The 14,526-nt window shown below is 44.8% G+C and overlaps 1 protein-coding gene across 1 annotated transcript in view; it reads right to left on the bottom strand.

Annotated features, from left to right (window-relative positions):
- Positions 1-14,526, bottom strand: part of DSCAM (DS cell adhesion molecule) — a 540,743-nt gene that overhangs the window by 165,856 nt on the left and 360,361 nt on the right. The window contains exon 13 of the mRNA XM_054973688.1: positions 11,496-11,663. Coding sequence (XP_054829663.1) covers positions 11,496-11,663 — 168 coding nt within the window. The remainder of the gene's footprint in view (positions 1-11,495; positions 11,664-14,526) is intronic.

Genomic DNA, 14,526 nt, shown 5'->3' with positions numbered 1-14,526 from the left:
ACCAACTTAGAATAAGCCTTGTGTGATCATTAAGTGTGTGGCCTTTGCGATGAGAAGCTGCAGCAGCGTCTGTTTGCCAAAAAAGACATTGATTTTAAAACAGCTTACATTGCCATCGCAGCAGAGGCGGCGGAGCAATCTACCAAAGACATGTGGCAGTCGAGAAGTCTAGTGCTTCCAAAAAAGACAGAGCCAGTGCATCAAGAGAACATCGAAGGTGAGTCCAAAAGTGAAGATGAAGTCCTTTGAACCCAAACAGCACAGCCCAAGCATCAGAGTCTGCAGAAGCACCAAGGGTCTCTCTGTGCTAGTTGTGGGGGGAACCACAAGCGTAGGCAATGCAGATTCTGTGACGTGGAATGCCAGAGATGCAGTAAGTGGGGCCATATCGCTGGGGCCTGTAGAGCTGTCAAACCTGGAAGCTCACCCTTCCAGTCTCCACATCATCCGAAGGCCAAAGGGCAGAAGAATATCACGCAGTGTCAAAGGGCGCCATCGTCTTGAACACCAAGATTGGCTTGAAAGAGAAAATCCGTGTCACCGTGTTAATCGAAGACTTGCCGTGCGAAATGGAGCTGGACACTGGATCGGTGCTATCAATCACCTCCATGGCTATATCACCAAGTATGCCACAAGAAGGATGTTCTGAAGCTTGAGCCATGTAATGTCACCCTGACAGACTTCCAGGGTCAGCGGGTACCTGTATCTGGAATCAGCCAAGTCCAGGTCACGTACAAGAAATTCCAGGGGCTCCTCTGTCTTGTCATCATCAAGGGGCACCTCACTAGCCTTCTTGGATTCGATTGGTTCAAGGCGTTGGGCATCCAGAGTCCAACAAATCGGCCACTCTAATATAGATGCAGTCTGTGCAGAGTTTCCAGCCATCTTCAATGGGTCATTGGGGTGCTACACCGGACCTCCAGTGTCGTTCAACCTCGACCCTTCATTTCAGCCAATCTGGCTCAAGGAAGAAGGGTCCCATTCGCCCTCAAGCAGCACATCGATGAAGAGTTGGAGCACCTGCTAGCACAAGAGGTCCTTGAGCCCGTCTCTCATGCCAGATGGGAAACGCCAATTTTAACGTCCATCAAGATCAACGGGGCAGTGTGCATTTGTGCAGATTACAAGTGTACCATCAACAAGACACTACAGCAGCACATTTATCTGGTGCCTGTGGTGAGCCACCTCCTGGCATCCCTAGCGGGGGGAAAGACTTTTGTAAAAATCAACCTGGCACAAGCCTATCAACAGGTTCCAGTGGACAATGGCACCGCTGAAGCCCAGACAATTGTTACGCATCGCAACACCTTCAAGATAAAGAGGTTGCAATTCAGAGTCAGCATAGCCCCCAGCATTGTCCATTGTCTGTACTCCCAGATATTTAACCTCTTTTTGTACCAATTGTGCTTTATCCCAGTTAATTTTAAACCCTGTCTTGCAAAAGTTGTAGGACCGCCCTAGTTGCATCATGTGTGAACTGCAGACTCCTCCCTGAAATTAAAATGTCATCCACAAATGAAATGACTGCACCCTTGAACTCTGAAGGGAGTTTCTCTAACATCTGCACCACGGCCTTGTGGCAGATTCCAGGAGCGAGGCTGAACCCCTGGGCGACACGCATGTAGCAATATTGTATTGTCAAAGGCTTTCACGGCTGGAGAACGATGGTTGTTGTGGGTTTTCCGGGCTGTATTGCCGTGGTCTTGGCATTGTAGTTCCTGACGTTTCGCCAGCAGCTGTGGCTGGCATCTTCAGAGGTGTAGCACCAAAAGACACAGATCTCTCAGTGTCACAGTGTGGAAAAGATGTTGGCAGGTCATTTGTATCTACTCAGGAGGGGTGGGGTTGAGCTGAGTCATCCTGTAAGAGTTTCCCAGGGTGTGGAATGCTAATGGCGGGAGGCTTCACTGTATCCTGAGGAGGTTCTTTTGCATATGGATTGGTGCTTGATGTGCTAATCTTCTCTGCAGGGCTATTGTCGAGTATAGAGTGTTTTGTTAGCCTGGTGTTTTTCAGAACTGGAAACCATGCTCTGTTCATTCTTAAGGTTTCTTCTTTCCTGTTGAAGTTTTGCTTATGCTTGTGAATTTCAATGGCTTCCCTGTGCAGTCTGACAAAGTAGTTGGAAGTGTTGGTGTCTTGGAACAAGATACTGTGCCGTTTGAGTTAGGCTATGTTCAGCCACTGCTGATTTTTCAGGTTGTCCAAGTCTGCAGTGTCTTTCATGTTCTTTTATTCTTGTCTGGATGCTACGCTTTGTGGTCCCGATGTAAACTTGTCCACAGCTGCAGGGTATACGGTATACTCCTGCAGAGGTGAGGGGGTCTCTACTGTCTTTTGCTGATCGTAGCATCTGTTGTATTTTTCGGGTGGGTCTGAATACTGCTTGAAGGCCTGCTCAGGGGGCTTCCTGGCGTCATCCCCTACTTTGATGATGTTCTAATAGTGGGAGCATCCTCCGATGAGCTCACTGACTGCCTCCAAGAAGTCCTCCGCCATCTCCAAGATGCTGGACTAAAGGCAAAGAAAGAAAAATGCCCGTTCGGAGTTCAATGCATAGAGTTCCTTGGGTTCCTTATCAAGGCTGATGGCATCCATCCAACAGACAGTAAGGTGCAGTGTTGTATTCCTGTATAAGTGAAGCCAGCCTATTCTTTGATCAGATCCTGAAATGCATCTTAAGTATGGAAAGCACCAGAATATTATTTTTCAGGCACAAAGCTGTGTCTCATCTGGAAAGATTCCAAATGACATGTTCTCTGAACAAGGAAAGGACAAGTGATGTTTGCTTTTGCCGATGTTTGCATTAGCTTATGTGGACTGAGACGAAATCAATAATGGGAAGAGAGCCAGTATTCAGTCAAAAATGTCACAAAACCTAGAAGGGGGGCACAGAATTATTTTTAAAACGGACAACTTTTTTTCCTTTTTCTGACTCTTAAGATTCAAGACATTAAAAGATTCAAGACACTCTTAAGATTCAAGACATTAAAACACAGTAACTTTCACATCTACTCTTATGTCTTGAGAAGGAAAACATTGTACACACATTAGCAGTTATGAGAACACAATTAAAGAGAGGAAATGAGTAAGATCCACAGCAAGAGAGATTCTTTTAAGACCTTCTTTTGTTTTAGGAGGAAACTCTGACTGTCCTTCTGCAGAACCAGTCCAGTACGCCTAAAAATGCTAGTCCAAGTCACTTAGGAACGCTGCCTTGACTATAACATCACTCTGACACTAACCACATGATTGTTTTGCTGGAAACACATATACATGCATGCATATATCTATATATTCACAGCTCAATCAATCTCATTATAACTCTACATGAAATAACTCAGCAATTACTATACATATATCAATCACATAGGCCTTAATTATAAGGAACTCAGGATATACTGAACCAAACAACATGGAGTCAAAATGAACCTTTGGATGGATACGTGGCAATAAGCTAAAATCTAGGGGATTTTTGCTGATGCATGTTATTCATATGAGTTATGATAGCAAATATTGAGGGATCAGAATGACCTGACCGTTTTACAGATGTCACGATCTTAGTGCAAATTTTGCAAATGTTACAATTTTTAGGTGATTTCCAGTGCCAGGAATGACTCTGAGGAATCTCATTGGTGTAATTAAGGGGGATGATGTAGGCCACAACCGTATAAGAATGAGCAGTAAAAACCATGGAATCTAAGAAGCTAGGAGGAGAGAAAGTAAGGAATATCTCCTTGCTATCTCTCTCCTTTCCCTTTCAGATTGGCAAAATGCTCTCCCACTCTCCATCAACGGGAACCTCTGGGACATCTCCAGGATTGGTAAGACAATTCATTATGCCTTATTCTTGTGCCTTATTGTATTGTTAATTAAGCTATTGCACTGCTAAGACCATGCTGTACCATGATTCTCAAAGTCTCTGTAACCTATGCAAAATGATTTAAATAAAACTCACTGAAATTCATGTCTGTCATGTTCTGACTATGTTTCTTGTATTTACAAACCAAAGAGACTCCATTTTACTCCTGTCAGTGTTTTAAGTGCTTCTTTTGCAGGTGGTAAGCAGTTCAGTAGAAGATATCTTAGAGAAGAGGAATGTCATGACTACAACCTTTCCAGCCTTGGGAAACGTTCACTTTCTCAGCTCCGAGCCGTTTGTTTTGAGAACTATGTGGGGAGGATGGGGCCTGCAGGGATTTGCTATTCTGTACCTTAGCCTTTGCCTGTCATTCGTAACAATACTAGTGTATCAGCCAAGATCCTAGTATCTTGGATAGTGAACTATAATGGTTGTTTATATTCAGTAAATCTTTTTAAATCAATGGATTCTTGTCTCATTGCAAGAATTAGTCTGAATTGCAACTTTTAGCAAGCCACTGTCTGACAATGTCCAGGCCTGTGTTGTATCCTTGCTCTCTTCATTTGGGGAAAATCTGCTCAGTTCAAGATATGTTAAAGGTCCCCCCTTTCGCATAGTTACCTGCTAGCTGAAAGTTAAAGCTAACAGCAGGCCATCACTAAAGTGCCACCTCCGCATTCGAAGAAGGAGTTGCAAGCCTTCCTGGGCCTCCTCAACTTCTATCATGCCTTCCTGCCTCGTAAGCCATCGATAGCTAAGCCTCTTCATCGTTTGCTGGAGAAGAACGTTCCCTGGGCTTGGGGCAAGAAGCATGCCCTCGCATTCGCCGCTGTCTTCCAACTCTGTCCTCACACACTTTGATGAAGGGAAGCCGTTCCTCCTCACTAGCGGCACTTCGCGTTACGGAATTGGCGCTGTCCTGAGTCACTGGTTGCCAGGTGGATGGGAGGCCCCCATCGCGTACTTTTCAAGGACTCTCTCCAAAGCTGAGTGCAGCTACGCTCAAATTGACAAGGAGGCTCTGGCCTTAGTTGCTGGCATGAAGAAGTTTCACAATTATGTTTACGGCAGGCACTTCAAGATTGCTACTGACCACAAGCCTCTCTTAGGCCTCTTTGCAACTGACAGGCAAACGGCTCACGTCATGTCTCCTTGAATGCTGTGCTGGTCAGTCTTCTTGTCAGCCTATGACTATCAGCTCTCCTACTGCCCCAGCAAGACCATCAGACACACTGACACCCTCAGCCGCCTCCCTCTGCTGGAGCCTGCCACTGACCCCTCACCTGCTCATGAGGTCATGCAACTTGAAGACCTGCCGCAGCCTCCCCTCCTCGCTTTGGATGTTGCTGCCTGCTCTGCTAAGGACCCCACTGTTTCCCTGGTTCTCAGCTGGGTGTGGAGGGGGTGACCTGCCGGCAGAATTCCAACCGTTTAGTTCCTGCCAGCCCGAGTTGTCAGTGCATAAGGGATGCCTCCTATGGGGTAGTTGGGTCGTGATTCCCCCCAAGCTGTGGAAGCGGGTGCTCGAGGCACTTCATGTCAGGCACCCCGGCATCATAAAGATGAAGGCCCTGGCAGGAAGTTACGTTTAGTGGCCAGGATTGGACACTGCCATCGAGAAATGGGTCCAAATATGCCAGCCCTGCCAAGAGTCTCACCCTGAGATGCCACAAGCACCAGTTCAGGCATGGGAGACAACATGGACACCATGGTCACGGCTCCACATCAACTTTGCGGAACCATTCCAGGGGTGCATATTCCTGATCGTGGTGGACTCTTACTGTAAATGGCTGGAAGTCATCCCTGTTTCTGCAATGACCTCTACCAGCATCATCCACGCAATCCGGAGCCTAATTGCTACACATGGCATTCCCGACACAATCATGTCTGACAATGGCACACAGTTCACTTGGAGGGAGTTCCAGCAGTTCCTTGACAACAATGCCATCCAGCATGTTACATCAACACCATTCCATTCGTCCACTAATGGATAGCCAGAGAAGATGGTGCGAACAGCCAAGGAATCGCTGCACAGACAAGGTGACGGGGACCTGAACCTGTGGCTGATGGAACTCCTTTTGAGGCAGCATATCACTCTGCACGCCACCACTGGTCAGAGCCTGGCTGAGCTGCTTATGGGATGGCGGCTTATGACGCTATTTGACTGCCTGCACCCTGACCTCACCCCGGACATCAAGAGAGAGTCCGAGGCCTCTGAGGCACCTCGGAGGTTCCAGGAAGGTGACCTTGTGTATGCATGAAACTACAGGAGCGGGCCTGTGTGGTTCCCAGTGACCATCTCCCGTTCCACAGGGCTGGTATCTTACGAAGTGGCCGACTCCACTGGCAAGGTTTACCGCCAGCACATAGACCAGTTTCGACAGCAATAGCCAGAGCACAAACAGGAGCCAAGTATGGGACTTGCCACCACTGCTGCTGCTGTGGACAACGGGACTGTTCCAGCTGTGGCAACCGCAGGCCAAGGGGTCAACCTAGGAGGGACCCTTCCTCACCTGCCTCCTACAGAGGGCAGAGCCAAAGCTAATGGAAGCAATGAGAGAGCCGTTACCAAAAGAAGGGAACCTGCCACAGACTACCGGCCACCAGCCAGTGAGCCTGATACTCCCCGGGACTTACGCAGGTCTCAAAGGACTCGGAACCCCTTGGTTCACTTACAGGACTTTGTCTGCAACAGGTTGTCCCAAGCTTAGGGGAGAGGGGTGTTATGTATTGGATCTAGCTTGAATAAAAGTTAAGCTTCCCTGACTCTGATTCTCATTGGAGGTTTCAGTTGGCAAGCGGCCAATGGCCCGCTCTTAATAAAGACCAATCACATTCTTGTAGTATGTTATATTGTACATGGTTCATGCAAATGATAATATCCTGGAATGTTCATTATTATTGGTTGATGGTTAAGCCAGGGACGGGGTTTGTATGTATATACTGAGGGGTTCTGTTCTGCTGAACATCTGTCTGTTCTGGTTGGCAATAAAGCATGTTGTTGAGCTAAAATCACTCTGGGCTGAAATCATTCTGAGCTCCAGACTTAGTATACAATACTATACATGCAGAGAGTGTCAGTATGTACACTCCTTCCATGTGACTGCCAATGTCCATTTAGCAGCACTTCCGATCACAGGGAAGGAATGTATGCAAAGGCACTTCTTCTGCACATTTGCACCATGCAGAAAAACCAGTGATCACTTGGGGAGAGGGGTAGGGCCAGCAGGGAGCAGAGCCTGCATGTCTGGGTCCACTCTCCCTCTCTGTACATTCAGTCAGTGCATGAATGCATCATATGTACAGGGCTTGTGATGGGATACTGAACACAGACTAATTATGTTCCTAGTAAAGAGAACCATAAATTGGATTCTTCTGATTACCAGAGCGCTGCATACAAGTTTGCTTCCTGACACTTGTACCTGTGTGGAAAGGTAGTTGTCTGAAGGCACCAGCCATCAGTCTATCACAGCACTACCACCCCTCTGCAACCTCTCAGCAATTACAGTATACTGAGGGGTAATATTTGGCATAACTATGGGGAGTGATTATCTGTCCATCTAGTTAATAATCTGCTTTGAATAAGGTTGCCTACTTTAGAGAAATGCCATCGAGCATCTGACTATAGGCCTATGTGAGTTGGCAATCTCCTCTCCCGAGCACAGAAATTGTTACCTCTCTCAGTCAGACCATCTGTAAAATAATTGTTTATAACATAAGAAACCACAACTGTACACAAATTGCTCATGCAGCCTGCTCTTGTGTACATTTATCCATAAATATTCCATTGGGTTCCGTAGTTTTACTCCCAAATAAGAAAGTGTAGGACTGCACCCTTATTTAAAATGCATGAGAGGAGAACACTAACACCAACATGACTGATTCAACAGATACTAACAGAGCAAGAAGACAGTAAAAAAAATAAATCTGTGAACAGCATTTTCTTTGATGAGAATCAGAATTGAAAATTTATACAAATATGAAAAGTCTGGTTTCCAGTCACACGGCAAGTTCCATTGCAAGACTTCAACTAAATCATTGTTCTGCTTTCTGAAATACTGACATTTTGTGACTTGATGCGTAAAGCAGCTGCTAGCAGGACCTGATTTTAAGCCTTCCATTCCATTTGTGTTATACTGGTGTTTTAAGGATTATATTGATCTTACACTAATGTTTTGATTATGGTTTGCATAAAGCTGCATTGATCTCATGCTGGATAACCCACTGCTTCTGGCTTGCCTATTCTGGCACTGGCCCCAGCTTAGCTTCTCTTCCTGCTGGTCACCTCTACCACTGCCACCACCTCCTCCTCCTAGTCACCAATATTTGCACATCTTTTTCAGTTGTAGAAATCCCAGATGCAGCCCCAAACTCGGTATCTAGTTTGTGTGATGTTTGTGCATCAGTTTGGATGCCAATTTGAAACAACTAGGCTGAGTGTTTTTCTCTTTCTCCTGCCACAGGTATGTATAGCCTAGGCATGGCTGAGCCCACAAGTCCCTGGATGCAACATGAAGGGTAAGAGTTGAAATGTTCTTGGCCCAAGGTTTTATCCTGTGGCCTTGGCCAGTCGGATTGCCCTGGTGGACATCAGCCCAGAATATCTTGTCATTTTAAAAAATATACTGCATAAATTTGTTTAAGGTATGTTTTTGTAAGCCACTTTGGGTCCCCATCAGGGAGATAAACAAGATTAAAAACATACTAAATAAAATAAATAAATAAATCACAGACATTGTTATTAATGAGTTACTGCTAGTTTAACCCTAAATTAATTTTTATTCTGAAGCAAAGTTTTTCGGTCAACCTGAGGATTACCTCATATTTGCAAAACCATAAACGGTAGTCATGGCTGGCCCCAGTGGGCAGTTTTGGCTATTTGCACAGGTACCAGCACTTGGGTACTTGATATAGGGATAAGGAGGGAAGGCATGACCCATGAGACCTAAACAAAAGTGAAGAGAAAATATGTAGAATGGCACTGTATAGTCTATGATTCTCTTCTTGCTGCTGGAACTCACTTTCTGATTCTTTGAATAAAAGTTGCTGCAGCCTGAAGTCACAACAGTTTATGATATTCAATGCACCTTTACAAATGTGGTTTCCCTCCCACACTCTTCTGTTTAATATTTAATGTTGTTGTGTTTGCAAAACCTTCATTACATTCCCTGCCTCGGGCTTCTCTCATGTGTTTGGGAATCCATACTAATTTAATATGCCTGAGGTAAAAGCAATGAGCTAAAATAAAGAATGACAAATGATGCCACTTCCATGGTGGTGCATGCAGTCCCAGCAGATACCAAGGCAACCAATATCATGCCTCTACTGAAGGCTTGGCTTTTCTCCTCTGGTTTCACCCTGAATAAATCAACAGCTTTTGCTGATGGTTCCATTATAATTGACCCTTCACTCTGAATGGACAGCTTCATAATGAGAGCAAGGAAAGGGTCAGTCATCTTGAAACTAGGTCACACAGAGGAGAATATAACACAGCTTTCAGGTTGCACGTTGTTAATGGGAAAGCTAATCTGCAAATTAAGGTCAGTTGATTATGCTGGCATGTTAATTTTCAGTCAAATGAAAGCCCACAGATAAGAAATACTACTGGTTAATTAAGAAAAATAAATGCAGAGAATTCTGTGCATGCATTTGAGCACAGGAGAGAACGAAAGAGGGAATGGACACAAAGAAGGGCAGAATGGCAGTGTGAGTCAGTACAAGATACACACAGACTGGAAGCAGATGACCATGAACTATCCACTTACTGGTAGCATAGCCACATGGAGAGATCACACATAACAGAAAGCATATAATCATACACGTATTAAAATGAAAACAGCCAGAAAAGTAAAGTGTTAGAGTGTGGGACTACAACTTTGAAGACCGCGGTTCGAAACCTCAATCTGCTCTGAGGCTTAGTGAGCCTCTTTGGACCTTTAAGGTAGTTTCTCTCAGCCTAATCAACCTCATAAGATTATTATAAGAATAAAATAGGCAGCAGAACTATATGCTACTTCATTCTTTGGAGGAAGGACACAAAATGAATAGATAAATGTTTTATAAAGTTTTCTGTCAAGTTGAACTGAATCATGGGGACCCTATGAAATTCCATCTCATTGGATTTTCAAGGCAAGAGATGAACAGAGGTGGTTTGCCATTGCTAACTAATAGTGATTATCATATACTGGAAGTTTTGTTTGATGGAGGCATTCATCTTTCCCCCTCACTCTTTCACACTCATTCGCTAAGCTCATTTTATTCTTTGATATTTTTTTAATTCCAAACCTAAAGCAGGATTCTTCTGTAACAATAGCTTAAAAATAGACATGAGCAGAACCAAAAAACCCCCGAACCACGTGATTCGTGGTTTGTAGCATTCCACGGAACCTTGAACCATGAACTTCCTACCTTTTCCCAGTTTGTGGTCCGTTGTTCCATGGCATTTCAACTGCCTTGCACCAGCTGCTGAAACCGGAGCGGGGCGTTTGAAACAGACAGCCAATAGGCTGAACCCAGCGCAGGGTCTGTGAAACTGACAGCCTCTTTCCCTGCTGCCCGTGCAGTTTCACAAACCCTGTGCTGGAACCGGTACGGGGTCTGTAAAACTGACAACCCGAGCAGCAGGAGAAGGGGCTCTCAGTTTCACAGACCCCATACCGGTTCCAGCGCGGGGTCTGTAAAATTTACAGCCCGGGCAGCAGGAGAAAGAGGCTGTTCGTTTTACAGACCCCGCACTGGTTCCAGTGCGAGATCTGTGAAACTGACAACCTCTTTCTCTTGCTGCCAGAGTGGCAGCACATGGGCTGTGAAACTGACAGCCCCTTTCTCCTGCTGCCCGGGCTGTCAGTTTTACAGACCCTGCACCGGTTCCTGCCAGAGTGGCAGGAGAAAGGGGCTGTCAGTTTCACAGACCCCGTGCTGGGTTCAGCCGATGGGCTGAAACCGGTGCAGTGTCTATGAAACTCTGAACCGGGCACAGAATGGCTGGAAAAATTAGTTTGTTCCGGAAAAATGCATTCCCATGGAACGCATTTCAGTGCAAACGAACCGGCCATTCTGTACAGAACTTTGTCCTGTGGTTAGTTTTGTGCCCATCTCTTCTTAAAAACAAACAATTTTTTTCACAGAATACATTCTAAGTCTTGTGTTTCCCTCTCCACTTAGACAGGCTGCCCTTTCCATATGTGAATGGACATCTCTTATCTAAATGGAAAAATTAAACTGGCTAAAATCCAAACAAATATTAAATATGAACTATTGTTATAATAGTTATTGTCATTGTCATTGTCATTGTCATTGTCATTGTCATTGTCATTGTCATTGTTATTGTTATTGTTATTGTTTAGTGCAGTGCAGTGCAGTGCAGTGCAGTGCAGTGCAGTGCAGTGCAGTATAGTATAGAATAATAGTATGAGCTATTTTTATTTTAAAGATTGGCATGTGACTAATGTCAAACAGCCAAGTTGGAAATAAAGTTCTGTGCAGTTTTAGAGATACTGAGGTTATTTCTTTGCATCATACACAGTAAAGTGCCCCGCATTCAGCTTCTACCTGGCATTGTACCTGGTAGTTTATAATGCTCTCACCAATGTTTACAACCAATAAAATTAACTAGGGAAAACGTAAAATTTACCTGCTTCATCAGTGGTGATTGTAAGCTCATTGCTGGCCTCGCTCTTGCCAATGCGATTTTTTGCATACATGCGGATATTGTAGGTGGAGGAAGCATGGAGGTCAATGATAGTGGCTTGATTCAGTTGGGGGGAAACATCTTTGGTTCTTTGAACAGAATCCCAGGAATCTATTTAAAGAAAGCATGGGAAAGAAAACAAATGTTTCTACCATTCCTTGTTTGTTTCACTTACTAAATCAATATCAAAGAAGAAACCACAAAGGTCAAAAGGAATAAATAGATATAAAGATTTTTTAAATTTTTAAATGTATTTTTTTGAATTTCAAAGTGCAAGGTGCTAAAGTGTCAACATGCAATTTATAATAATTAATACACATAAATATCAATAGATCATCCCATAAATATCCAATAAACATCCAAGTATACAATTATGTACAAATACAATCGGGAGTCTAACCGGTAAAGTTCCATCCTATGACAATAATGCAAGGCTTCCAGAGATGTATTCTGTGATGTAATTCTATTAGCTTGTTCCTTTATAGGTGTTAAAATGGAGTTTTCTTCAAAGGACAATACAGCCCAATGGGTTATAGTTGATGGCTAAGCATGAGCTCAAGAGCCTGACGGGTACTGCCAGCTTGTTATTCTGTTTCGGCAAATTCTTTATCAAAGGCTCTTAATTATACATAAATCACTCCAGCACCAAGATTTTCATTTCCGGGAAAGAATCTGATAGAAAAGGCTTTGCCTCCAGCCTGCCCCACTGACAGAGAGGGGAGGGAAAGGACAGGCTTGCCACAACTTCCACCAAGCATATACCCACACAGGTTGCATAGGCAGGGGTTGTCAAATTGTGACTGTGGTTGTTTCAGTCCACCTTGTACTCACCTGCACTGTACACAGTGAAGGCCACTGGCTCATAGTTGTAGTAGCCCCTGCCCCCCCTCCATCAAAGGGGCCACTAGCTTATGGAGGCTCCTGCCCACTTCGAGGCTGCCCCAGGAGTGGAAGCAGCTCCAATTGTGGAGACAGCTCTCCAGGCCACTGGTGCACTGGGACCTACTGGCCCATCTGCCCTTGGGCAACAATGAAGACAGTTTCACACAGGACTCCAAGAACTGCTATGTAGAGACAAGAAAACTTAGTAGTACATTTTGCATATCAATAATGGCCACACAGAGGCTTCAAGGAGCTGCACAAAAGCCAGACTATGTGGCTGTAGCGTTTCTTTGCTGTTAAGTGCAAGCATCTATTACACAGTGGAGGACTATGGCTGAAACTTTCAGTTTCACTGGCACTGAATATATTCCATAGCTTCTAGATAGACCTGAATACAAGGAAATTGTCTAATTCTTTTTAAAGTATCTAATTCTTGTGTAATTCTTTTTAAAGTATCTATATTTGTAGGGCCAACTTCGATGAACTCAGAGGCTTGATGAGAGTCATTCCGTGGGGGAGCAAGCTGGAAGGGAAAGGAGTGAGTGAAGGGTGGGCCATTCTCAAACACGAGCTTTTGCAAGCTCAAGCCCTCACTATCCCAGCAAGACGGAAACACGGTAAGGGCTCCAAGAAACCGATGTGGATGCACAGAGAGCTCCAGAATAAGCTAAGGGAGAAAAAGGAAATGTTCAGGAAATGGAGAGAAGGACAGACCTCTAAAGAGGAGTATATGAGGGTTACTAGGTACTGCAGATCAGCCATCAGAGAGGCCAAAGCTCAGTAAGAGCTGGGTCTGGCCAGGAGGGCTCACTACAATAAGAAAAACTTCTACAGATATGTGAGAAGCAAATGCAAGGTAAAAGAGACAATTAGACCGCTGTTGGGAGTAGATGGAGAAACTCTGGTGCAGGACAGAGAAAAAGCAGACAGGCTTAATGACTTTTTGCCTCTGTTTTCTCCCTGAAGAACTCAGGCACATCTAGAGATAGTAGAAAATGTGGCAGGACACCTGAGTGGCTAATTGACATTGACAGAGAGATTGTGGAGAGACATCTGGCTGCATTGGATGAATACAAATCCCCTGGGCTGGATGGGGTGCACCCAAGAGTGCTGAAAGAACTTTTTAGAGAACTTGCAGAACCCCTGTCCATCATCTTCAAGGCCTCCTGGAGGACTGGGGATGTGGCACAAGATTGGAGAAGGGCAAATGTTATCCCAATCTTTAAGAAAGGGAGGAAGGATGACCCGGGAAACTACAGGCCAGTCAGTCTGACTTCTGTTGTTTGGAAGATATTAGAACAGATTTTAAAGGGATCAATCTGTAAGCATCTGAAGGACCACTCAGTGATCCAGGGAAGTCAGCATGGTTTTGTTCCTAACAGATCTTGCCAGACCAACCTGGTTTCCTTCTTTGATCGAGTGACCAGCTTAATGGATCGGGGGAACTCTGTTGACGTGATTTATCTGGATTTCAGTAAAGCTTTTGATAAGGTCCCCCATGACATTCTGATGGGCAAACTGGAAGATTATGGAGTAGACTATAGGACAGTTTGGTGGATAGGGAACTGGTTGGAGGACCGCACTCAAAGAGTGGTGGTCAATGGCGTTTCATCAGATTGGAGGGAGGTGTCCAGTGGGGTGCCGCAGGGCTCGGTTTTGGGCCCGGTACTTTTCAATATTTTTATCAGTGATCTGGATGAAGGAGTGGAAGGGCTGCTCATTAAATTTGCTGATGATACCAAATTGGGAGGGGTAGCAAACACCCGAGAAGATAGAATTAAAATTCAACAAGACCTGAATACTCTGGAGAAGTGGGCAGCTGTGAATAGGATGCAATTCAACAAAGACAAGTGCACAGTACTACATCTGGGCCACAAAAATGGGAAGCACAAATACTGGATGGGAGATACACTTCTGGGCAGTAGTATATATGAAAGGGATCTTGGGGTAAGAGTGGACTGTAAACTGAATATGAGCAGTCAGTGTGATGCAGTGGCAAAAAAGGCCAATTCCATCCTGGGTTGTATCAAAGGGGCCATGGCATCGAAATTGCAGGAGGTCATAGCCCCTCTCTATACTGCCTTGGTCAGGC

Source organism: Eublepharis macularius, chromosome 3 (assembly GCF_028583425.1).
Source record: "Eublepharis macularius isolate TG4126 chromosome 3, MPM_Emac_v1.0, whole genome shotgun sequence".
NCBI classification, from domain to species: domain Eukaryota; kingdom Metazoa; phylum Chordata; class Lepidosauria; order Squamata; family Eublepharidae; genus Eublepharis; species Eublepharis macularius.
Note: the sequence above shows the minus strand (reverse complement) of the source record. Positions and strands in the feature narration are given on the sequence as shown.